Source organism: Hippoglossus hippoglossus, chromosome 19 (genome assembly GCF_009819705.1).
Source record: "Hippoglossus hippoglossus isolate fHipHip1 chromosome 19, fHipHip1.pri, whole genome shotgun sequence".
NCBI classification, from domain to species: domain Eukaryota; kingdom Metazoa; phylum Chordata; class Actinopteri; order Pleuronectiformes; family Pleuronectidae; genus Hippoglossus; species Hippoglossus hippoglossus.
The window spans coordinates 16661901-16688666 of record NC_047169.1 but is presented as its reverse complement, the minus strand read 5'-3'; the positions used below and the strand labels follow the sequence as shown (position 1 = coordinate 16688666).

Below are 26766 nucleotides of genomic sequence, written 5' to 3'. Positions count from 1 at the left end.
GGGCAAATTTTTTTCAGCCCCATTCACCAGGGAATCACGTTTTTTTCCACTCAGCTGCCCCTCACAATTTCACCAAAAAGATTGCACCTGCATGTGCAGCAGTGCAGCCCAACTGAATAATTCAATTAGCCGTGTTATGCACACTTCCTAATGTCTGCCCCCCTAACCCATCCTTTATTCTCCATCCTTCATCCGCTCCCCTCCCCTCCCCTCTCCCCTCTCCTCTCGCAGGGCCGTTGCCAGTGTGCTGCAGGGCGGGTGTCCAGGTGAGCAGTATCGAGGAGAGGAGGCCCTCGGGATGCATTCGCAGCACTACGTCTCCAGGACCACAAACCTCCGTGAGCTTTTTCTTTTCCTTTCATTTCTCGTTTTGTGTTCCGAGGTGTTTTGGACAGCTCATCACTGGCTGTTGTGGACCATGTGTATAACTTGGAGCATATGGAAGTGTGGGTGGGGTGTGTGTCAGCGGGAAAGCTGCTTTTATAGAAGCAACTTGGGTACGTCCAGTGATGTAAGGATGTGAGAGATCTTGAAGTCATCGCAGCTGGACTCGCGGAGACTCATAGGTGGCTCACATAACATCCTCAGAGCTGGGAGAACACATCCATCCCTGCAGGGCTTTCTCCTATATTTTGTTACCAATAACAGCCTTGGGTTTTTGTCTTATCTTGCATCAGCTTCATATCCATCCATTTCATAATGCGAGAGAAAGAGAATATCCGCCTTTCTCTTCTGCTGCTTTTCAAATCCAGCCGTTATTCACTGTTTTATTTTGGATCATGCCCACATGATATAATGTGAGAGAGAATGAGGGAAGTGGGAGTGTGTGTGTGTGTGTGTGAGTTGGTGAGGAAGTGATGGTGGTAGTACGTGTGTGTAGGGGGATGGGGGGGCTGGGAGTTTAAAGGGTGGTGGTGTTGGTGGTGGTGGGGTACAGAGTGTATGAATGCCATCTATTTCTGTTGCGTCCCGTGGGCTGCTACAGTACCAAGCTTCTTTGTGTTTTTTTAACACCGAAGATCAAACAGATGAACAAACACACACATACAAACACACAAATCTGTACAGGCCAGTGCGCACAGTGCAAGCACACACGTGATACAGACATGGAAACAGTTGGTGCACAGCCTTCAGATTCCATCAGAGTTGCATCGTTAGTCTGTTTTCTTGTGCAAAAGCAAAAAACGCTGATCTACGATTAATTTCACCTCAAACGATGTGTGTGAGAAGCAGAGAGACACTTATTACAGTGTTACTGTTTTTCTCCTCACAGTTCCATCTGACGAGATCGAAAATCTCCCCACACACACACCCACACACACGCACGCACAAACACACAAAGAGTGCATCTTGCTTTCTTGAGTGTATTTAATCACTTTAGTGCACAGCATAAAAGATCACCACGTTATTTAATCTGGGTTGAGTTTTAAAATTCTATTTCTGTCAAAAAGTGAAATGGTTTAGCAGTTCGATGAGCAAGAATTCTGACTGAAATCATGATCTGGCCTTCACAGTTATTTTAGCTATAAAGATTACCTTTTTATGCCACTCTTGCCTTTTATCTACCTTCTAATTCCACAAACGTCTTTCTGTCTGTATGTGTAACGAATTTCTCGCAAACTTATCGGCTTCATACTTAGAATGTGTATTGCAAATTGCACGAGGAAGTGCAGTGTCGAATTTGGTGTAATTTGGACACTCAATAGCTTCAATACGAAAACATAAACAGTCGGCCGGTGCTCAAGCAGTAAGTTGGGGCGGGGCAGCGTGATAACAGTCACTGAGTCTGTGGACCGAGAAGAACAAGTCTTCTTTTAAGTCCTCTAACTGCAGTGGTGGTTGGCAACTGGGTCAAACCATTTTGATAATCTGATTATTTATATTTCACCAAATCGGACTGACAGAAATGGTTCACAAAAGGTTCACAGCTGACCGCTGCCATGGCAACAACATTTATAGCATCACCTCCTCTTTAGCGAATTGTCTTCAAAGTAAAAGCACATTGTTCACTTAATTGCAGTAATGCTCTGTACTAAGCACAAGTCCAAGCTTTTATTTTGAAAACATTGTAAACGTGGGTCTGAAGATTGTGTCTATCACAGACCTCTGAAATAGCCAACATTTAATGTATGAAAAAAATAAGCGCAGTTCAGTAAATCATTCAACCTTTAGTTTCATGAATAACTTTGACTTTAAAATCTTCACTGCAGATAAACCAGGTAGGATGAACACAAAGTTGTCTAACTCCTCTGCACCTCATGGTGTTTATAGAAAATCTGTGAATACAACGTCCAGCACAAAAACAACAACAAAAAGTAAAACTAGATTGTAGAAATGTTTGAGGAGGGCTTAATAACAAGGAATATTGCTGATGTAGCTCCGGAGCGTTAACACAGTCCAAGAAAGCAGCCTATTCCAAGAAAGCACTTTTAGAAGCGGCACTGCACTAGTAAGTGCAATTCCTGATAAGCTTATAGCACCAATATTATCTCCAAATCTCTAAATCTTACTCTCCACGTTCACAGTTTATTTTTGGAAATGGTCAACAGTGATCTTGACAGAAATATCGGGATTACGAAGTGCCGCTGAGTGAGGAAGCGTTTGTAAGGGAGCACGTGTGTGTGTGTGTGTGTGTGTGTGTGTGTGTGTGTGTGTGTGTGTGTGTGTGTGTGTGTGTGTGTGTGTGTGTGTGTGTGTGTGTGTGTGTGTGCGTGTGTGCGTGTGTGTGTGGCTACTTCTATTTGTGAGAACGAGATAAATATGTAATCCTACCACAGCTCCCTTGGCTAACGACAAGGTGACATAACCCTACTCAGCATGAAGCACTACACCCACTGATACTCAACATCATGATGAGAGCACATCTCATGGACAAGGGGGGAAAGAAAGGTTGCATTCATTAGAAAGGGTTTGGTTTTCTGAGAGTCTACGTCACCCCAAAAAAAAAAAGAAAAAAAAAAAAAATGAAATACCATGAAAAGACATGAATAACACTTTGAGTAGGTGTTAGAAACCGCACAAGTCTTTCTTTCGCTCCTCGCTGTGGGAGAGATGAGATAACGGGTGACCTATCACCTGAGTGGCCAATAGGACACTGCTGTGGAAATAACAATTATTATTTGCAATGTGGAACGTGCGCATCTGAATGCTCCAACCCTGGGGCTTGTGGGTAATCATGTGGAATGTTATTAACCTCTATGATCTGGCGGGGATCCTCCTCGACATCCGCCCGATGGACCCATAAAGCGAGGGAGGCGATTTAGAAGAAGAAGCAGATATGGATTTGCTGGATGTGGACATGTTTTTCTTGTTTTAAGTGATTAACGGCAGATAAATAGACCGAAAAGGGCGAGATGACTTCTCATTAGGATCATCGCTGCGAGTGCAAAGGGACGGAATGTGGGAAGAGGAGAAGAAGAATGGAGAGAGCGGTAATTGCAATGTAAAGATAAGTGTTTGGGTCAAAAAGGGCCACATGCATGTGCCGCTATGCACAAAGGACAGATATATAGTGCGGGATTGCAGACCACATATTGATTATAGCTTATGGCCAGATTGCCCTATTACTGGCATCAATGAATCTGGTCTGGCAGATCTCTTCTGCCTATATAGGAGGAGAAAATTCCTTCGGGCCTTATGGGAATATCAGTCACAGAATGCTATTCGTCTGTGCAGGATTCATGCATTACCATCACTACCGTATCACCTATTTGGTTATGGCCTGCAGCATTTTTTTTAGTTATGTTGGGGGCCCCATGTGAATCCAGCTGGGGCCACCTGATGCATATATCCACGGATTCCAGACTCTAGACTCCAGGGGCTGTGCGTGAGAACGCATATATCCGAGTGAGAGGCTCCAGACGTTTCCACTTTTTTTCCCGCTTGCACTCTGGTAAAAACTCTGAATAATGTCTGATTGAGCTGATGTGAAAACACAGCAGGAGATTCTCCGCAGGATTTACCGCGAGCGAGTGGGGGGTGCCGATTACGTTTGTAGCACACAAAAAACACTCTGGATGAAAAAAGCGGTGCCATCAATGTAGAAGACACCCATGAAGATGTCAAGAGAGTTTTTGGCGATAAGAGCCGACGCCGTTGTCTCTGTGCTCTAAACAAAAACATGTGATCTCCTCAACAGAATATACACATTACAGCTTCTGACTCACGGAATCTCCTGCTGCAGTTTTCATCTGTGAAAGGCAAATCCAGGAGAGAGTTTTGAGTTCATGTCTGATAAAGACTTATCAGCATCACATTTGACATGTGTATTGTTAATGGCCCAAGAAAGTGTAGTGGCAAAATGAAAAAGTTTTACAAAAAGGCGACCAGAGCGCTGTAGCAGCGGCGGCTCGGAATCATCAACGTAATAATCACAGCAACGGGCATGTTCACAACAATGGCAGAGACAACTGATTCTCCAGCTCGGAGTTGTGTATCACCCCAGGCCAAGCAAACAGCCCATTCCAAACAGGCAGGTAAACAACAGGCACCCTTATAAAAAATGGACACTCTTCGCTTGCTTCCTGAACCAGAACCGACCGGCTGGCAGACTTTCGTGTCGTCGCGAAAACGCAGAGACTTAGTGTGAATCCGTAAAAAGCTGAAAATAACGTGTCTCCTCACTCTGTGCATCGAGGAGCCGAAGAGCCAGAGAGAGGAGGAACGGAGGAAAAGCGAGATAAAGGAGAAGAGAGGGAGCTGACGACAAATGAGCTCGGTGGCAACGACGGCATTTTTGTGAAGCTCTGACGGCCGGCGCTTTGTGTGTTTTGTGTTGAAGCTGGGCTCTTTCTATGGAACAGCATGAAAACATCTTGAGCCGTCGCCATTTAATTCAGGGTGACTTTCAACATAGTTTTTTAGCACTGAAAGACGGGAGAAGCCTGGTGTGTTTAAGTCTCACTTGACGCAGCAGCAGCTAATCACATTGTTACTGCACTTACTGTATAATCTATTGGAGAAGATAGATGTGAGATTTAATTAGAAAACAGTGGTTATCCTCGTGAATTATTACACGCAGCACTTCCTCCGCACCGATATTGTACTTTTTTCCTTCTGTAATTGTCATTCTGGGTATCACACGATCAAGCTTTAGGTGTGCAGCGCTATTAGTTTTATTAAGACAAAAACACACATGCACACACACACACACACACACACACACACACACACACACACACACACACACACACACTCGTACACATACCCACACGCACACACAGAGCACTCACTATTCACAACTCAGTTCGCCATTTGCAGGCTTAATTACCTCCCCAGCAGTTATAATCTTTTCCTAAACATTCTGAGATGGGAAGGATGAAATTTTAATAGGTAATTGCTTCTGAGATTGCACAGGCACGAGAAAAGGCCCTGTCTGCAAAATACTCACAGCTCTGCCTTGTGACTGTGCATGCGTGCACGTACGCGGGTGCACGTGTGTGTAAGCGGTGTGTGCGGCTGTATGTCTGTGCACAGCGCGGGCCTGTCACAGGAAGCTGTGCGTATCCTTCGTTAAAGGTAGATGAGTGTGACCTTGTCTTCCCTGCTGTCATCTGAGCCTTCAGTGTGTCACATCTGATTGCCGAGTGTCGGAGCGGAGACGGAGAGAGGGAGAGAGAGCGAGTGAACCTGCGCGGGCCATAGAAACAAGCAGAGAGAGGCTGTGAAAGGGAAAATGACAGAGCTGGAGGTAGTTATCTGTGAGGCGTCACTCCAGCTCCGGCTCCGTTTGAAGCTCAGCTCCTGTCCTCGCGTTCAAACAGGCAAAGAAAAGCAGGTGGAGTCGAAGTTCCATCCTTTAGTTTGTCTTTCAGGCTCATAGCGACGGCGACGCTTCCACTATATTTACTGCTGGTTTTCTTCTGATCTGAGGGAACATTTGCACGTTTTTTTTTTTTTATTTGATATGTTTGTGTCCATGCTACAAGAACACAAGGGCTTTCACACGCATGAAGTCACACGGACAGTGGTGGGATGTAACAGACTACAGTTACTTTGTTACTTTACTTAAATGGGTTTATTTGCAGGTACCATTAGAGCCTCTCCTCCAGCAGCAAGTACTTGGTATTACTCAAGTAGAAAGTTAATATAGTTCTTTTACTTCTACCTGAGTAATGTTTTTGTCTCATACAAAGAAACCTAATGTCTGTAATGTCACCTTGGATTTGGTTGAACCACTTGCCATCACACAGTTTTTTGAAACCAGAACATTTGAATTTGGACAAATATAAAATAATAATCCCAAAGTTTTTAGCTCTTAAATCGTTGACACCTTTGGTTAATAGGCTACTACAGTAAACACCCATTGAGCCCCTACTTTATTTACTTGGAGGGTCGAGTTACTGAGGAGAGTAAAGCTGCAGGCTCCTCGGACCTGGGTGTAATACCACGGACGGTCACCCTGGCCATATGATTCTAGGGTTTGCACCGGAACCAGGCCCGAAGCCTGGATGTTTAGGTGCTGACAAAATGGAGTTGGACCCTCAGTGTTTGACCAGGGACCACTAAGGCAGCTACAGCAGTGGATTACAAACTGTTCAGGTGGTTGGCCTAGCTGTGTGTCACTCAGAAAACAGTCACCCACATGCTGCTGAGTTCCATAAAGACGTATGACAGAGGAAGTTGAATAAATCAATGCATTGAGATGTTTTCTTGTACCACAAATTCATCTAGATATGGATATGAAAGACTTTTGCGAAGATATTTAATTAGCTCCTAACAAATGACTTTGCTTTCCCACATTATTAAACACGTTGGTGCAATTATTCAGTGCCAAACAAGCTCTCACATTTTTTTTCTTTCCCCATGACAATAAGGTAAAGGAGTAAATTGTGTTACAGTGACACGGCACAGAAGCAGTACGCCACAGACCCAGATTCGGAGAAACAAAGGAAGCGTCTCCTCCTCCTCTTCTCAAGGGCCTCATCCCTCACCCTCTTTCCACCTAATTATCTTAATGTGAGGCCCCTCAGCAGCCCAGGGACGCCATTGGATTCCTGTCTGTTCGGGCTCTGGGGCCGCAGAGCCGAGAGAGGTTGGAGCGGTGGTGGACATCCACTCAGTTTAGGCACGGAAGGAGGCCTAGGCTGGGGAGGTGTCAACACAGTCTGGGCAGGGAGGGACACTGGGACTGACGGGACATCCATACTACAACAAAACGACATTTGGCTCTGTATCAATTAAATCAATGTCCATACTAATCCGCCTGAAAGTGCATATCAAGTGGCCGTTCATAAACACTGGTCATCTGCGTGCTGCTGTTAGTTGCAGAAGTGTTGCAGATTGCTGGCATATTAGCGTCATATTGCTGGCAATTAGTTGGAGGATTGTAAAATACATGATTTAACTGCGCAACCGGACCAGCAATGCTTGATCATCCATGTTACATCCTACACTGGTAGCTAAGGCTAATACCTTTTTTTTCTTCTGGAAGCGGGTCATGTGATAGGAGATATATAAATGTCGTAAACGAAAAGACCCAATCAGCAAGTTATGTCTACTTTGTCCTTTCCAAACGTCCGTTTCTGCCCGTCCAGACTTAAACGCAGCGATGGAGTTTTCAAATTAAAAACAGGACCAGCAGCGTTTAGGAGAAATCGGTAAAACTCAAGAAATGGGTGGGGTTTTCCCATTGGCGTAGAGTGTTTGAAATCATAACGTGGCAACAGGCCTTGAACTGTCCCGCTCCTGTTGTTGAGCTTTGTAGAGAAGGTATACTATAAACTTTAACAGGTAGACATGAAGCAGGATTTTAAAGGGCAGTGAGTGGTGTTACGCGGGGGCACTCGTCCTTCTCTGTCCTTCCTGTTTGGCGTCTTCCAGTGTGTAATTTGCCATCTTGTCATTATGATGTAAACGATGCAACAGGGACAGTGAATATCTTAACTGCTAATCAGCCAACCCCACCACCCCTCACGAATATTAATCAGGTCATTTACTCTCAGGAAGTCACATTTTGCAATTTGACAGGTAATTATGTCTGAGTCTCTGTGAGTGTCTAAGTCTACGTATGTGCCTGCACGAGAGTGAAATGCATTAAAAAAGACGATCGTGCGCTTCACTCAGATTCTGAGCGCAGTGAGCGATATCACGTCCATCGATCTCCATCTCTTTCCCTCTCGCTCGCGTTAGACTCTTTGTAATGACACAGCACTCGCAGGCAGTCATGGGATGTGCAGGCCCACTTCCCATCTGTATATTTGAACAGGTGGTTATCACCCCCGCTTTCTAATTAACTGCTACACTGACTCTCCTTAATCCACTATTCAAATTAATGACTCAAGCCTTTTTGCAAATATAAGGATTATTTCTCTTTGTCAAATGAATTCACACGTAAGAAGTCGGTTATTAATGAACATAACTGTAAATACTTTTCAAGTAGATTTTTTTTGTGTTGTCCTTAAAGGGATAGTTCACCGAAATAAAAGGAAAATGCACTCATTATCTTCTCACCCCTACGCCGACGGAGGGGTGGGTTAAGCGTTTGAGTCCACAAAACACTGTTGGAGTCTCAGGGGTAAACAGCGTTGCAGCCAAATCCAATACAATTGAAAAAACTGGGGACTCCTTATTCAAACAACAAAAAAAACAAAAGAAAAAAACATAAAATGCCTCCATGCTGCTCCTGTGGTGTCGTCCAAGTGTCCGCAAGCCCCGACATTCAACTTCGACTCTAAACGGTGTATTTCAGCCTATCCCTGTATATTTCAAGGGTGGCTAAATGCAAACATGCTTCTCTTTCTTATTGCAAAAAAAGAGCAGCAGCTATGATGCTTTTATCAATAACAAGCTCCTCGTCAGACATGAAGTGAATCACACAGTGGTGTTATAAGTGCTCTGATGTTAACATGTTATGCTGTCGCAAATCCTCGGTAATCTGCAGCTGTTGTCTGTCATGCACTTTCCTTTTTATACATTTCTAATGGGGAGATGGAGCTTTAATCTTTATATATATATATATTTAAAGATTAAAGCTCCATAGGTTGCCACTGTTGTGTCCGATATTATCCCGATAAAGACAATAGTCACACACATTGTTATCTATACATCATTTTCTGATGAACTCAACCCGAACAAGGTCATACTCAGAAGAGGCAACAATTGAATTAAGACATGTGGAGTATTCTGATAAAGTCCTATCAGGGCTTTTACAGCATTTCGAATCGACGCAGAGCAGTTACCAACTGCTTGAAGACACATGACCTGAGTTCAAGCGTCAACAAGTAGTAGGACGAAATGTTGATAAAAGTCATAATCAGACTGTGCTCTGTAACATGTACACAGGAAAATAAATGGAATCTCTGAGCTCATGTAAGCATCATAATTGAAACAATGTCTTATTCAGAATATGGTCAATAGTCGGAGCTGTAACAGCTGATCACCTGAGGTGGTGATTGAGGGTGCTTTAAAACTAGTAGGAAGATGAATAGTGCGAGTATAGTGTGGAATAACATCTAGTTTAAAATCTCTTTGACTGGTGCTGTTGATGAAGAAGTGCCTGAGTTCCGCTGGCAGGGCTATAGGGGGATATACGAAAAACAATAGGTTGAGAACCGCTGGAGTCACACTAACTGTACTATAGGAGCTATGTGTGTGTGTGTGTGTGTGTGTGTGTGTGCTTGTGTGTGTGTGTGTGTGTATCTGTGCATTTGAAAGTCTTGGCTTTGATAGAGAACAGTCTGTTTTGGATGAACCTGCCAGATCATTTCCCATTTCCCAAGTGCTGAGGGCTCTTTTTTCTCTTCCTTATACACACACACACACACACACACACACACACATTCACAGGGACACCTACACACACACGTGTACGTATACACACATACATTCTGTCCCAGGCTTGTGCTTCACACACGGCCTGGGGGCAGGGAGCAGATTTTGCTTGGCTAGCTGACTGATGCCACCAGCGAAGTAAAGTCACCAGCAGGGAACGCTCATACTGGGAGCACGATTGTACACAACGCCCCCCCCCCCCCCCCCCCCCCCCCTCGCTTTCCCATGCACCATCCATGCCTCCCCTCCCCGCACATACTCACCCATCACCAGACTCAGGCTGGTGGTGCTGAGAGAGTGAGCTCTCTCTCTTTCTCTCTCTCTCTCTCTCTCTCTCTCTCTCTCTCTCTCTCTCTCTCTCTCTCTCTCTCTCTCTCTCTCTCTTGCCTGCGGGCTTCAGTATGGCCTGGCTCGCTCACCACCCTGCCCCGAGGAAGTAAGGGATACATTGGCACCTGTCCCCCCCCCCCCCCACCCCCCCCGCTCCATCGCACACACACCCAACCTGGCCCACAGACATGGGACATGTGGCTGAGGCGGAATGCGGATGTCGGCGTCACGATGCTGGGCTCTCACGCCGACAGTTCTTGTGCCTCTGTGCTCGCCTGCAGACCACCGGCCCGGAACACCTCACAAAAACAGAGATGGGAGTTTTGTTTTCCTCCCCTCTGATTGCAGGAGTCGCCCTGCCCTCAGTTCCCCTCGGCTTCTGGCCACTGTTGCCTTTTTCCCTCATCGTCTCTTGTTGGGTTGGTCACTGAATCGGCTTTTTCTTTCTCATCTTGGTGTTGTGTTTGTTGCAGTTTCTCATTGCAATTGTCCACAGAGTATCGCAAATGTGTCCCCGTCTGTAGCTATTTACACTATATGTGTGCAACAGGCTTAGAAGCCACAGACAAATATGTTCGAATTCGTGAAAATTGCATATATTTTGGGCTGCGAAACCGCGAATGAGTAGAGTCTACAGCTGAACAACAAATCTCCGTCCGTGGAGGATTTCGACCGGGAGATTATTTGTGGGGAGCTTTTCTTCCAGGAAAGGTCAGATCCTGTCTTTGTTTATTTCATCCTCATATTACTGCTCACATCTGGAATCACCTTGGTGTCAAAGAAGGGAGTCGAGGAGAACACACCACCTGAATACTTAACTTTATCAAGAGGGAATAGCATCTGTTCTTGCTTTGAGATCTTTTAACAAGACACATCCACTGAAAACCTATGTTTCCAAAGGTGCCTCTGAGAGCACGAGCATGCGGCTCGGGAAAAGGAAGGAAGACAGCCGGCTTGAATTAACAACAGTTACAATGGATTGTGATGGTGACCCAGTTTCTCAGCATTAAAGGGATACTTTTGACATGTTGCAAAATATGCATATTTGCTTTCTTGCCGAGCGTTAAATGAAAGGACTGATAGCACTCTGATGTCTGATGTTGAATATAAAACTACAGCCAGCAGCAGCCGTGGCGATAGCTTAGCTCAACATGAAGTCAGGAAACTGCTACTGCTTACCTGGCAATCTCATGGGTAATGACATTTCATTAAAAGCAACCCAAGATTTGCGGGATGCGTTATTCACTGTCGGAAATATGAGTGGCGGTCCGAGCCCCCCCCCCATGCACACAGCTGTACACATGCATTTGTTGACAAGCTGATGGAGAAAGATAGATGTGTAACAAATCACATCAAAATGTTTTTAGCTAACTTGCCAGCTATTAAAAATGGGATTACTTGGCTCCGGATGATAAAGTAACTAGTCAGCACCTTCACTTTTCCAGCCCAAAGTCAAGCAACGAGCACAAGACATAGCAAACAAGCAAAAGTTACGACTTGTCCCATCATAACGCCTGGTCGGCATCTGTCATCTGTCACCAAGAGGTGAAATATGCTCTGACATTCACCCTTGTTTGGTTTTCTTACTTTCTCTTTACCTTTCTTCATCTTCATTTACTCCGACAATATTTTCTTCTTAGACTCTGCCACGATGGCCACACTGAGAATGGCGAGCTCGTTGTCTCTTATAGCGCGCCGCTAGCTCCGGCTCTGGTTGTTGGTGTGTGATGTATGCCGTAAAGCATATTATAATATGTTGTTATAATGTTCCAGCCTGGTAGACCTGTTTCACATGCTTACATTGTGCAGTTCCAGGCATCCAGGGGCGCTGTGGCATGTGGCAAAATGATTTTGAAGCTGTTATTTTAACGTATAAAAATGACCTACTACTGGAAATCATTTCTGTCACTCAAGAAATTGTCCAGCACCCAGATATTGTGGCATTTCTAATTACAAAGCTGACGATTCAGATCGTTTTTTCGCCAAAAGGACAAATCTCTTGTGTTTTTTTTCAGCCTGTTGATTCAATTTGGAAATCCTGATTGTTTTTCTGCCCTTTCATTGGTCACCGTGTTTTCGCCTCATGCATGTATGCAAATGCACCATTTCAGTATCTTCTCATCAGTTCGCAGGAAGCTGCGTAGCACCGTCTCTGCCCGTAAAGCAACTTAATGAGCTTTATAATCCCAACGGGCCGTACCTTATTGGAAAGTCAGAGGGAACACTAATTAAGGGGCTGCCCAGTTCGTTTAATATAAAGTACTGTGCATGTGATGACGCATTCTTTCTTATTTAGCTCTATTATGGTGACGAGAACTCCGGCATTGAGATTGAATTCTTCCCTCGAGTATCTCCTCTGCAGCCTATAATCATACCACTCTGTATGGCTTAGCACATAGAGCAGGATAACCATCTTCCATCACACAGAGAAAGGTAGTCTCTCACTGTAGAGAGATGCAGTGTCGCCGCGCGCCGCAGCGAGCAGAGGGATGGGAAATTCTAGAGAAGTGTGAGAGCCAGACATCCAGAGGGAGAGGTACCTTTAGATGTCACTGTCAACCTAAGCAGCAGGCAGTGATTGAATCAGCTCCCCTCAGGAATCTTGGGAAATGGAAGTGGACGGGATCTGAAAGTCTGAAATCCCCCCCCCCCCCCTCGCTCCTCATTCTGATATACGGAGCCTGGCGTAGAGTAGTTGTAAGTGCCAAGTCTGAGGGAGACATAAAGTGAGATGTGCAACTGGAGGATGTGAGATGGGAAAATAAAGATTATGAAATTGAAAAAAAAAAGAGAACAGAGAGGAGACTGAGAGTGTTTGACGAGAAGATGGAGCGAAGAAATCTATACTGAGACCATCGATATGTCAGGCCTCTCCAGGAAGGAACAGAGCAGATAGGACTCAGACAAAAGCTCCCCGTCGTGTTTCATCTGAATGCACACAATGGAAACATTCCACTGTTGTGACAATGTGACTTCGACTCTTTGACATTCATTTAGGCCTAAATTGGTCAAAAGCTGCTCTGTGGACAAAGTCCATATCCGCCGCAGCATCGACGAGTTTGTTACGTGTTATGTGGACAAAAAGCATTGATGTGAACGTGGCAGGTGTATGAGTCTTGCATAGTACAAGTCGAGGATGAGAGACATTGATTTCTAGTTTTTTGCTGGTTGACAAAGAATTCAGCAATACCCTTGAGAGAGTTTTTATTGCATTTTCTCTATGACTGTATGAACACGGGTCATTGATACAAACATGCTTGTCAGCAATTCTCAATTTGTTCTACTCAACATTAATTGCACTGTTGTGTTTAAAATCACTCATAAATGTATAAATATGTATATGGACCTTAAAGGGATAGTTCACAGAAAAATGAAAATTCACTCATTACCTACTCACCACTACGCCGATGGAGGAGTGAAGTGTTTGAGTCCACAAAACACTTTTGGAGTTTCAGGGGTAAACAGCATTGTAGCCAAATCTAATACAATTGAAGTAACTGGAGAACACTTCTTCATTAGCCTCAAAGTCCAGAACTACCGGAAGTAGCGATGCTAACACACACCCCATGCATGCTCTTGTGCGAGAGCTTGTGTGCACGGTCTTTCCGGTGTGTGCATGTGAAAAGAAGAAGAGGATATCAGAGGACACTTAGGCTAAAAACATGATGTATATGACGAATGTCGGGGCTTTTGGAGACTTGGACGACACCACAGGAGCAATATGGAGGCATTTCATGTTATTTTGCTGTTGTTTTTTTACGTTTGAAGAGGGGGTCTCCATTTACTTCAATTGATTGGATTTGGCTGAAACACTTTAACGCTGAAACTCAAAAAGTGTTTTGTGGAACCCACTCCTCCATCAGCATAGTGGTGAGTAGATAATAAGATCATTTTCATTTTTAGGTGAACTATCCCTTTAACATCCAATGCTTAAACAGCAAACGGTACACATGTTAAAACCAAGGGGCATTGAAATCGTTCATCGTGTCCAACTGCAGCTCCGTTGCTATGCAACAATGGTAAGAACGAGACGAGCTGGTGATGCTAATCACGGTCTTCCTTACACCATTAGGTTTTGTTTTGGTGTGCGCATTGATCGCGTCCTTCAGGAGAGGAGACCCTGGAGTTGGGACACAGCTGCTGTTTCCCAACTCCACAGCACACTGTTCTAAGCAGGTTCTGAGTATATTGTGTGTTTTCACTGGAAAAGAAACTAACACTAACAGCAGTCAGCACACATACAGTCATGTATATTTCTCATCCACATACTTGACTTAATTGTGCAATGAGAGATTATAACTCACACTTTCTGTTTAACCTCCAAATCAAATCGTCTTAGTCTAGTCTCAGGCAAGTGGGGGCTTACAGCATGACTGGTGACTTTGCACGTTGCTCTTCCTTGTACTGAGCATTTACTCTAGTAGGCACAATGCAAATCTTTCAGGCATCTGAAGTGTTTACTGTAGCTTTGTGTTTTATTCGGAGCCGAGACAAAGTTATCCTGATAAAATATTCAAGGTATTTGGCTAAAGACTGCCTGATATTGTTTTATTATGTTATTGTGTTTTTCTAGGATTTGAAAAGGTCAGAATATGATGTCAAACATCAAATACTTAACCTTTTACCTCAAGTCCAAGTAAACTCTCTAGTCTACAAATCGGATTTCCGTCCGCATTGTGCATTTGTAAGTGTGCGAGGGTGTGTTTATGGATGCGTGTGCGCTTTTGTACAGTACACGCCTACTGTATGTGTGACATTTTGCATGCGTGGCCTTCGACTGCAGACGTTTCACTTGGCTGTCTGTCGTCGCCTCATATTATTTCAGCATCACGCGGAATTTCATCTTGCTGCGCCCAAGTCATTTGTTCCAGCCGTGTGTTTGTATTGATTTTAATCTGCACCCTCAGTACATCCCCTCCATCAGCCACTTCCTCTCCACTCATGCCGTTGTTCTTTCTCTCTTTCTCATCCTCTCCTCCTCTCTGGTTGTGTACATTGCTCCGCAAGGCTCCACGTCACACTAAGATCAACAGTTAAGAGCCACAAATGATGTTTAATTCATTCCACGCAGCTCTTCCCACACAACAGATTACATTTATGTATGACTGCCTCCCCAGACCCACAATATTTATCCCTGTTTACTTTGCTGAATTCAAATGCATCTCACAGGATTCCAGGTTCTTTACTGGGTGTAATAATCTGGCACTTTTCTCTTTGTGTCATACGTTCTGTAGATTCTTGTCTAATTTAGGAAGTTGTTCACTTCATATTGTGAATAGCTTGATTAGCTACATACAACAATAAGGTGTTTGAAATATTAATACAGTTTACCCTTTCATATAGTGCAGTAGTGCAGTATAGTGGTACTGGTTTGGTTGGTGGACCACCATAGCTGTGCTGGTCACGAAGAAGGTCACCAGCATGGTCTTGCTGGTAAAGAGGTTTCACCAGCATCCATCCATCATCTAACAGGGAAAAGGGGCTTATCATTAGCCAACTAGATGATATTAGGGTCACAAGTTACATTAGAAGTCCGACTACATCACATTCACATCCACAAAGTAGAACATATGTGAAGAAAGGCAGTTCTGGATGCAATAAAGCTAACCCATTCACTTCAACTCAATGTTTTATTATTACATGATATTTAAGACTCATTTCACAAGCTGTAAACATTAAAAAGTCATCCAGAGAAACAGCATCTTCATGGAGCTAAAGTAAGCTTAATTTGATGGATTGCCAGAGACAGTTAATTTGTTTGTGTGCGTCTTATCTGTCTTAACGGTTTATTGATGCACAAAAGCAGCACCTTTAATAGCCCAAATATTTGCCTGCAATTACCTTGTGCTGCTTTTCCTGTAGTGTTTGCAAAGAAGATTATCATCGTTATCTGCAGACACACATGTTTACTGTGCACGTCTGCAACCCCGCGACACATGTATCAATACAATGAGAGGGAAATCACACACATGCGTTGGCTCCAACGCCACAGCTGCTGCCAGCAAGTCTGGAGTGAATATCTTAATGCTGTTCTTATTAAATTTGCAATATTTGTCTTCACATTTGATCAAATACTATTGGTTTGAATATCAAAATACAGCGTTGAAACTGCAGCACAAGCACACCTGGCCAACCACTGCTCTGTCCAGAACCACCTCTACCATTCCATCATTAGCCCGCTCCTAAATTATTTACCGTTTTCTGATTGTGTTTGCCAACTTGACATCTCAGGTTTCTCCGTTCGCCACGTCCGCACCTCCTACACTCGTCTACCCATCTGTGGCTGGTGGAATTCCACCACGGCTCTATCCAAGAGCCGTGGCCGTCGCGGCAACATTTGTTTACAGCAGCGCTTGTTTATTTTCTGGGATGATGCGCTAACAGCAGGCGCAGGCCACACAGGTTGATGGTGATAATGAGCAGGGCCGGGAGAGAGGAAGAAGGAGACGTGAGAGGAGAGGGAGAGACGGAGAGCGATGCTAGCTAAAGCGTGTTTTTATGGAGGATAATTTTCCTCCCCAGAAGGCAGTGATTGGCATTAATTACCTAACAGGTGCTAACAGTGATGAATCTCATAATTAACCATTTTAGATTCTGTTCATTTGGGAAGACACGAGTATGAGGCTGGGGGTGCAGAAGTGTTTGTGTGTGTGTGAGCATGTGTCTAATGTGTGTGAGCGTGCAGAGTAAAGATGCACAGGTGAGAGATAAAAATGAAAGAGAACAATACACAGTAAGAAAATGTGTAAATGTTTGTGTTTCAGAGAACTCAGTTAGTTTGGATTTCAAAATAAAGAGTGAGGGGGACTAAGGGGGTTTTCATTTTCATAAGCATACATTTCTGAGGGAAAACCCTCATAGGTGTACAGACACTACTGTATAGGACCTATTGTGAACACCATGGCATGGTTCTTATCCCACAGAGCACAGCATATATCTTTGCATGGATACTGCAAGGTACAAGTTGCACAAATACTATGCTGCTCCATGTAAAAAAAACATGTTTTTACACCTTCCCAAAGATGCTGGAATGGTTTTATCAACAACAAAAGAAAAGAAAAGGTGAATACCTTTCTAGCACGACCTCCCAGAGTCCAAGGTGACATCCATAGTTGTCTTGTTTTGCCTGATCGACAGCCAACACCCAATAAATGAGGAGAGACCTAGACCCCAGCAGGAAGTAGAACACCATTGAAGCAGTCCTATGGATTGAGTACTTTGGATAGAAGGAGTAGACACTGGTGATGGTGATGAGAAATTGAGAAGATGAAGATGGGATGTCTCATCTATAGCATCTGATTTGGAGGTTGAAGGGAGATAATAGAGTATCCAGAGTTGAGGCGGTGCAGGAGTGGAGGTGGGTCACTCAATGATCGCAGCACTGAGCATTTTAAACTTTGACAGCTTACAGGTGATTGGCACAAGCTGAGCATGTCAGGTTGTGATTGGATAAGATAAAGAGAGAGTGAGCTGGTGGAGCCTAGAGTCAGCAAGAACTGTGCATGTCACTAATGTGCAAGAAGACAGAGTGAAACAGTGAAGTCTGTGGTTGGCATGGTGGAGCGGTGGTTCACACTGTTGTCTCGTGGAATGAAGGTTCTGTGTAGAGTTCCTCCAGGTTCAGTCCAATGACATACAGGTTAACCAGGCTCTAAATAGCTCGTAGGTATTGACTGTGAGCGTAAATCGTGTTTTTTCTTTGAACGACCGCCCTGTGACAAAGTGGTGACCAGGGTGTAATACAGTGTGAAGGGGTCTAATGTTGGATTAGCTCCAGCCCCCTGCTGCGTTCAAAGGATAAGACGTATCGATAATGGAGGTAACAACAGAATGCACGTTTACACCATTTTTGCTTAAAGTACTGAATCTACTAGCAAGATAAAATGGGATTATTTTCTGCTTGTGGTAATGTATCGCTTTGCAGAATTCATGACATTCTACTTTCTTCTCTCTGATTCACCAGATTGTTGTTAGTTTGTTGTCACCTTTTTTTTTGGTACATCAGTGAAACACTTGTACTTTAAAGAAGCCAAAGGCAGCATCCGTGTGATCATGATAGAACCGGCATGACTGTCTCCAACATTCAGAACCACTGTGATTATTCATTTGCCCTTTCCAACTTTCAGTTACACTTACTGATTCGATTCCACTGACTAACTGCAACTGATGCATGAAACACTGCTCTTCCACACACATGCAGTCACGTGACATGTAACTTGTTAGAATGTACAATCTGTGTCGAAGGCAGCATTTCTTCCAAATAAGTTGGCGAGTCTGTGCATGTAGCAGAGCGCTTGTCCCCTCTGTGCTTCTCGCTCCGGGCTCTGGGTTTGTTTTGAGGGCTGCTGGCAGCGCAGGCAATGCCCAGCAGGGTAAGATGGTGCTGCTGGTGGCGGAGGGGGGGCCTGTATGGGGATTTCCTTATGACCCACTTCTTACCCCCATGCTGTTGCACAGAAGTCATCTCTCGCCTGCCTGCCTGCCTCGTCGGCGCTCTGCAGCATTCGCTGGGCATTCGAGGGAGGCGTCTTTGTCTGCTCGCACTGGTTCCCTCGCGCTCCCTGTTGCCAAGACACTGAGCGGTGCAGAAGAGCCGACACTTACATTGCCACTCTGCAGGACTATTGCCTTTGCACGGACTGTCACATGAATGCTATCAAAGCAAGCATTCAGCAGATTCACAGCATGTGCGCACGAAACAAAAGCACCAGAAGAAAAACAAAGGTATTCACATGGATAGAAGCTCTGAATGGATATTTATACGTGAGAATGTGCACCCATTTGTGAAAGAAAATGCAACTAAATCTACTCGCGTGCATCCCCATGTGCGACTATTTCTGCTGTTCTTTGTTCAATTCATCGGGCCACATTCTCCCTCACAGTGACACGGCCAGACATTCACACAGTACAGTTTACACAGTACACAATGACGCACACTCACAAACCGTACACTTTGCACCCGGCCAATGCTCGCGTTGCTTACAAATGGAGCCAGGCAGTCGGTCCTTCCTGAGTAACCTACTTTTTCCAATCCCCTGTCCTTTTTTCACTTTCATCCCTTTAACTCTCTGAGGGAGTATGGATGTCTCGCTCCAGTCGATTCCTGCAGCGCGGGCCATCAATAAGTGTTGTATTTGGTTCATATCACTAACAGTAGGACGTCACAACGGCGTCATTGTGCATGAATAGTAAGGGGCATGCATGGGATTCACTGGCGGGTTAAATCCTCTCGCTCTTAGTGCGGAGATCCCTCCGGGGCCACTCCGCGGTTCCTGATATAATATTCCTCTACCCCCGAAATTTGATACCTTTCCTGAGCTGGAGGAAGGTATCAGAGGCAAAATGCAGGCTATGTGCTTGAGTGTAGTGGAAGTGTGCTGACCCGCTCTTTGGAGCTGCGGCTCGACAAGAGGGCAGAGAGACAGGCAGATAAATACAGGAGGATTGCTTTTGACAAAAGGATGGGCCGAGAGAGCAGGGGATTGTGCGAGAGGAGGAAGGCACACACACAGAAAGACAAGACAGATAAACAGGTACGCAAACACAGGGATGAGAGAGGGTTGCAGAGCATGTGCCGATATCAGACAGACATATGACGTCAACGTAGAGGCAGAGATAGAGACGGAGGGAGGAGAGGGATCACTTTAATGACCAATCCTGTCAATCTAGCCCTGCGGGAGCCTTTCACCCTCTAGGAAACTAATGCAAATAATATTACATTTTTGTTAACATACCTAGTTTATTCGTGACTGCTCTTGTGCACTCGGCATGCACGTGCCAGTGTGCACGGGAAGCGTTTGGTTGTTAGTTGCACAATTGTCGCAGTTTGCTTGAATAATAGCTGGTCCCCTACATAATGGAAGCTGTTGTATCATTGTTAAAAATATAGAATTTCACTGCTTTTAACTTCTCGTGACCGGAAAGACCCATTGTCATCATTTCCAAACATCTCCGTTTCTACTCATCCAGAGTAAAACGCTGCCCTGGGGTATTAAAACAAAAAGACTCCAGCACCATTTCCCAATTTCACTGTAGCAGAGATGATGTGATTTCAAACAAAAACAAAGCAGCATGGATGTAGCATTAGTGACCTATGTTAATGTTGTATCACAGCGTCGGTGAACCTCCCGTTAGATTAGCATCGGCGAGCGGACAGGAGGAGGAGGAGGAGGCCGTGCTCTGAGCTCAAGGAGGAGAGGAGCATGAGACGGATTACGTACTTCACAGATGGAGCGATGTGCGGGATGCGAGGCCGCCTCGCTTTGACTCGCTCCATCATTAGGAGTAATTGGAATGAGGGAGTGGGGTGGCCGGCGAACAAGAAAGGAAAATAAAGAGGAACAATTTGTGGTCGGGATGTTGGAAACTGCTAAATGTTGTTAACTCTGCGAGCAAATTACATCTGGAGATGATGATGAAGCGTCGCGTTATCGAGCTGTTGTTGCTCGGAGCCAGCTCTAGAAAGTCGGTAACAAGGGGTCATTTGTACTTTCGCAACCTAGATGTTCACCTAGAAGCCCTCTCTTTCTTTATGTCTCCACCACACAAACGAAAGCCTGGTAATTGCAGTGCAGGATTGATACGATTGTTCTGAGGCCGTGTGAGCTGCGTGCACCTTACTGCTTACATTTAAATCTGCGGAGGGATGAGCAAGAGAGGAATCTACCTCTTGCCCGTTCTCATCTTGGCAGAGCAAAGAAAAGCCCCCGACACAGACACTTAAACCTTTCCAGGGATTCAGCCCCAGGGCCAAGGTGCAGCAAACCGAAGCTTTTCAACACAAATCTTCTCTTCAGCGGAGCCGGAGGAGTAGACGGCGGGTCAGAGACTGCTGGGAGAATAAATTCTGAGGTTACACTTAATTAAATACTATCGGTTAACATCTACGGGCCTTCAGTCTGGCTGGTGTGTTGTAATAGAAGCGGCTGGATTAAGTGTTGAGGTGAGAACGATATAAGAGTTCAGCCTATAGTCCGGCGTCTGCTTAGCTTCCAGCTGTTTGCCCTACATTTAACAGTTATTAAATAAAAGGGTAAAAATGTAATCCAAGCCCACAGCTTCACTTGCTGGTGCTTTAAGCTTTCAATCAAATCCCATGGTCTTCATTCAGGGAGTTTGGGGGATTTAGGGACAAAAACAGAGACCAAATACAGTGATTTTCTCACTTTCGAAAGTGTCAGAGGCAGATTAAAGAAAGTCAAAATTCTGACAGAGGGTGAGACAGAGATATCCAAACTTTTTGTTCCCACGATGGATCAAATTCCAAAACAACTGAACCCTTCATTTCTCATAATCCATAAGGTGTACTTTCATTCCCTTCTCTTTTCTTTTTTCTTTTTCTACCAAACGTCATGCTTCTAGTTTGGAACGCAGGCTTTCAGTTAAAAGTTTGAAGTTTGAAACCCAACTCAAGGATCGTTGTTTTAAATCTTGAGCAGCTCCCTCCACAGCCACAAGCTGTTTTCAAACTCGAGAAAAACGTTCAGTTAATTAAAAAGTATTAAACGCTTAACTAAAGTGGTAGTAGGTAGAAATGAAATGATAAAGCAGTATTGAAATTATATTGAAATAGAAATTATTTTGAATTATATTGAAATAAAATATTGCACATAACATTGAAATCAATTGAAATATTGCAAACTATATTGAGTTGATATGATCGTGAACCGAAACAGTAATATTACACAAATTGCACATGAAAGGTGTTATTGCATATGAGTATAATAAAGAAAGAAGCAGCCTAATTTCATAATTTAATTTCAGCATCAGTTTAAATCACACACAGTATGTTTTCGTCTTCCGTCATCATAACCTCCACGACTACCTGACAGGCTCTCACAAGCAACCGTTGGAAACTGGTGTCCTGCCTCGTCTCTCTGCTGTGGTATCTGGGTCGGCACTGCTGACATGTTGTCAGAGGTGTCAGCCCCCCCCCCCCACGGAGACACACATCATTATCATCACCATCTCCCACCGCCTCCCTCCCTCCCTATCTGTCTGTCTCTGTCCGTCTCTCTTTGTCTCGAGCAGCATGTTGCCCTCGGCTGACAGAGCGGTGGTCCCACCGCTGACTCATAACTCCGGATGAAGGAGGGGAAAGGGTATGGCCGGGGAAGTCAAGGTGGCACTGCAGCGGTAGCATCTCGCCAATCAGCTCAGACTCACAAGGAGGAAGAAGTTAAATGGGGACAAAGGACAAGGACACTTACTTTTAAACCTGGCCTCCTTTTCTGTAATCAAGCCATCGGGGCCGCAACGTGAAAAAAAAATTCTGTGAGAGAGACAGAAGATTGTTGAGAAAAACAATAGGCCCAGATGTTATTGCGGATGCCCTGTTTCCTTGAGTGGTGCTTCTTCGCCATGATGAATAAGGGCTCCTTTTTGTCAATCATGTGCTTTAGTGGAGCAGGTATTTATTTCTCTGTTTTCTGTCTGCTCGTCTCTCCCTCGCTCAGCCCGGTGACTGATGAGCCCTGTCACAGGCAGGAACACCCAGTGTGTAGCTACCAGAGATGACTGCCCTGGGCACTTATGAGATACAATCATGTGGCAGGAACCTGAACACTGGTGGTTTGAAATACCACGAGAAAGATAGAAAGATTTCTATGAAGTCTTTTGGGGGGTCGTAGGAGTGTGAGAAGGAAAAAATAAACTTTAGTGAGGTCAACCATAATATTTCAGTCTATTTTCAGGTTTAAATTTGACCCCTTACCACTAAATGATTTGCAGGGATGAACCGATCTAATGTTTTGTCTCCCGATCTATCTGATACCCCAAAAATGTTTTCACACTGCCAACAAACCGAACCAGTCTGCTTCTCCAGACCATGATCCAAGGCTCCTTTCACACCTCTCATCTTGGTTTGGACCAAACAGAAAAATCTGAGGGTCCGAACCAAACGACGAAGCTGTGAAACATCAGATTCATTCTGGGGCAGAGTCTAACGTTATTGAGCGAATTTAGCCTCAGCCACCAGTGACAGATCCACATTTTATAATCTGAGCATTCTCCTCTTCAGTTGACATCAAAGCATTGAAGCTGCTGTAGTATTTCACACCTCAGCATTGGTCGCCTGCCAGGCCGCTGATGTAGTAATTGAAGCTCGTATCACTATTACACTCCACACAGAAATCAGACAGCACATGTGCTGTCTGATTTCGGCTCGATTTGATTTCTCATTAATATGAAATTGCAGTTGTTAGACAGCACTTTGCGGCTTTCTTCCCAAACAACTTGTGTTTTCTGCGTGATGTTCTCCCACACATCTGTCAGCACTCAGCGCTACTTTTGGTTTGAAGCGTGTGATAAACAGGTCTCGTTGTCCGGAGGTGTTATTTTCGCGTTTCATTTGCTCTAATGTCCTTCACGTGTGAGTCGTCTCCATCCATTCGTGCAGTTCAGCCGCCACGAGGTAGATTCTTTTTGCATTTTTAAATGTGAGCGTGAAGTCAGCTGCAATGACACATTTCCATTCCGTTCCAAATGGATGCCCCCATCTGCCACAGTTTGGGATTGGATACAGATAAAAGTCTAAGAAATCTGTCGTTGTGTACTGTATGCAATAGCAGGAAATTAAAGTTCAGAGCAAGAATTTAATTCGACAGTGATGCTATTATCAGAACTGCTTTGACACTGATAATGTATTTTTTTCCATCCCATACACTCGCCTCCCTTGTACTGACATATTTCTAGTTTAAACAGCGATCAGGTCTTGATAAATATCAGAGTTATATGTTACTATTGATTCAGTGACTTGCTTTAACAATGTCCTGTGAGACTGGAGTCGATGCATTGTCCTGTGACAAGACAATGCAAGATGGAGATTTGTTGAATCCCGCAGGAAACGCTCCACTTTGAATAGGAGAGACAGACAGAAAAAAAACGGAAGAATAGAAATCGATAGCTCTTCAAAATGAGGAAGGTATGACGGAGGGCTGTAATCATGAAAGGCTGCAGCGGAAGTCATTGTGCTTCCAAAGGCTTACAGAGGAACAATTAAGGTTAGATAAGCTTTTCTCTCTGCTATCATTTACAGCCGCCGTTTCCCATGACAGACTTTTCAATAATACGGTTTCCCTGCATCGCCCCCCTATCTGTTTAATGGTCAGCCCTCATGAGAATTACTCCGAGATATGTGATCAGTTTTGGAACAGAGTTGGCTGCACACATCTCACTGTATCTCTCTCGAGTATTTTATGACGCTCTCTCCATCGTGTCCCCCCTCTGAGCTCTCTCTCGCATTATCTCTTCCTAAATGGGAGTGTGCTGATGCGCTAATGAGCGCCGGCAAAGCTAGCAGCATATGGTGATGATAATGAGATGAACAATGTTTGGAAAACAAGCCCCTATATGAGTCTGAGGATGTGACACATTGCTTTGGATCAGACAGACTGCGCTGTGTGCTGAGCGCCACGCAGCAGCCGTATGGCTAAGCTACATAAGATATATTATTCATGGCCATGCGAGCCAAAGTCCTCAAGGCACTTCTGTGTGTTTCTGGGGGGGGGGGGAAATGAACGTGTGGTGCCAGTGACATGTCGTCAAAACAGGAAGATCCTGTATCATATTGCACGTTGCCCACTTTTCCACATGCTTGTTCATGCAAATACTCATCTTGGAGCTTTAAAACCTACTGTGTCGCTAAACACCCAGCAATCCAGATCCTTCTTTCAGAGTAAACATCCCATCATATGAGTTAGAGACAGGATGTTATTTAACACTATTACCAAAAGAAAAGTGGATTTTGCGGCATTGTTTTTTATACAATCGATCAGTGTTCAGGCTGATTACGTTAAATTAGAGATAAGTTAAAGTTAGACGACGTGACTGCTCCCCAAAGGTGAAGCTTAAGCGTCTCAATCGCCAAATGGTGAATGGCTGCATTATGGGTTATAACCCTGCCTCCTCCATGTTAATGGGTAGGACAAGGACCAAACTAAAAAGTCACAAATCAAAGTTCACGTCAAATACATTTTTCTCAAAGAAGGTTTCTGTCATTTTAGCTAACTCTTGTGACGTCAAGTTTGTATCCAGGATATTTTGGCTTCATTTCTGGGTAGTGGAAGGAAATAGAGACGCAGCGTCCATCTTTATATACAGTCGACAGATCCATCTATATAGCATCACCTAAAGCTTTCAGTTATTTGACCATTTATCCAAAATCGATTTATTTCAGCTACCTACCCATTACTTTTATCTGACTATGTCAAGCACGTTTCCATTGCTTATCCGCTTGCTATTTGAAAACCCCCTCAATCACAAGCCACATTTAATGTGTGCATACTGTTTTAGATCAAATTGGAGCCTAATTTATTTTTTTTTCAAATCACTGCTCCACAGTTTTTCCGCATGACAACCGCCCCTGAGGTACAAGGATCCATGGTTGGTACTCACTGATCTAAACACGACTCAGTGACTTTTAAAGCTCCTCTAAAAGCTGTGGGCTGTTGGCTCGACCCTCATAAAGCTGGCCCTCTCTCAAGGTGTAAGCAGCGATGTCAAATAAGTTTCCATCCATCTGCTTTTTGGCCCTTTACGCTTCAAAGTCGCCACCCACTGATGACAGCACCAGCAGGTAGCGAGACCCATGGAGGCTCAGACATCTGTTCGTGTCTCAATTTCTGTCTCTCGCTCTTGTGTTGGGAAACCGTCTCGTTTCTATATCATAAGCATCTGATGCATATTCTCCCACATGGCCACCAATCACGTTTGTCTGACCTGTTTGCCTGAGCCACTTCTGCTCAGGCCTGCACATGAACTCGTTCGCCACGATGCCCCGCCACACACGAAGCGGATCTTACACCCGTCTCTTGGAGAAATTCCCATGAGCTCGAGGGTCACACCACGAGGTCTCTTTTCGATATGTGATCCTCGCTGTCCTCCATGCGTGCAGGAGAGCGATATGGATGGAAGGGATGAGGTCAAGACAGGAGCCGCGCTTCTTACTGTAAACAGACGGGAGGGGAAATAAAGAGGGAGCTCTCGACTCCCGCCGCACACGGGCTCACACATAACCTGCTTACCGCTTTCAGTGTGACTAAATATGCGTTTGCAGAGAAACACAGAGGCGCCCGCGCGCTCTTACTTGCACACACTGTCACGTAGTGTTGAATGATGTGCAGTCAATACAGCCACATAATACACACACGAGAGTTTGCTCTTTTATGTGCTGTTTTCATGTAGCTGTTCTGAACTAATATCACAAAGATATTTACTGAAGCTCCCGTTTTTACAGGAGCAGCTATTGGAGAATTGTGCATGTGTCATTTTTTTATAGTCAGGCTCTATTTACTCTGGTTTTCATCGTCGGTGCAGACTTCTGTGTCAACGCTCAGCATCAAAATGATATAATACCCAAAGATGACTCATAAAAATTGCCTTTATACCAAACTACAGCGAGTCTTTCGATAAAAAAGATGCACGCTTCTTTGACAGTGCCTGCCTGACAAAGCTGTTAGGATGTGACCTTAAACAAGCTCGGAGGAGGCAAAGCAGACACGTGAAGCCCGAGCGGAGAGGGAGCTGAACAGACAGACCGACGGAGCAGCAGGCAACATAACATAGGTTGCATAACAATGACTTTTTCAGTACAGTACAGCCAGGCTGCCTGTTGATATGTGGGCGCGGGTGACTGCGGGACAAAGCGAACTCGCCGCGTGCTGCAGA

The 26766-nt window shown here is 44.6% G+C and overlaps 1 protein-coding gene across 3 annotated transcripts in view; it reads left to right on the top strand.

Annotated features, from left to right (window-relative positions):
• The window catches only part of shisa9a (shisa family member 9a), a 44440-nt gene that overhangs the window by 1488 nt on the left and 16186 nt on the right, over positions 1-26766 (top strand). For all 3 annotated transcript variants that reach the window (XM_034571165.1, XM_034571164.1, XM_034571163.1), the window contains exon 2: positions 232-338. In XM_034571165.1, the coding sequence (XP_034427056.1) occupies positions 232-338 (107 nt within the window). The remainder of the gene's footprint in view (positions 1-231; positions 339-26766) is intronic.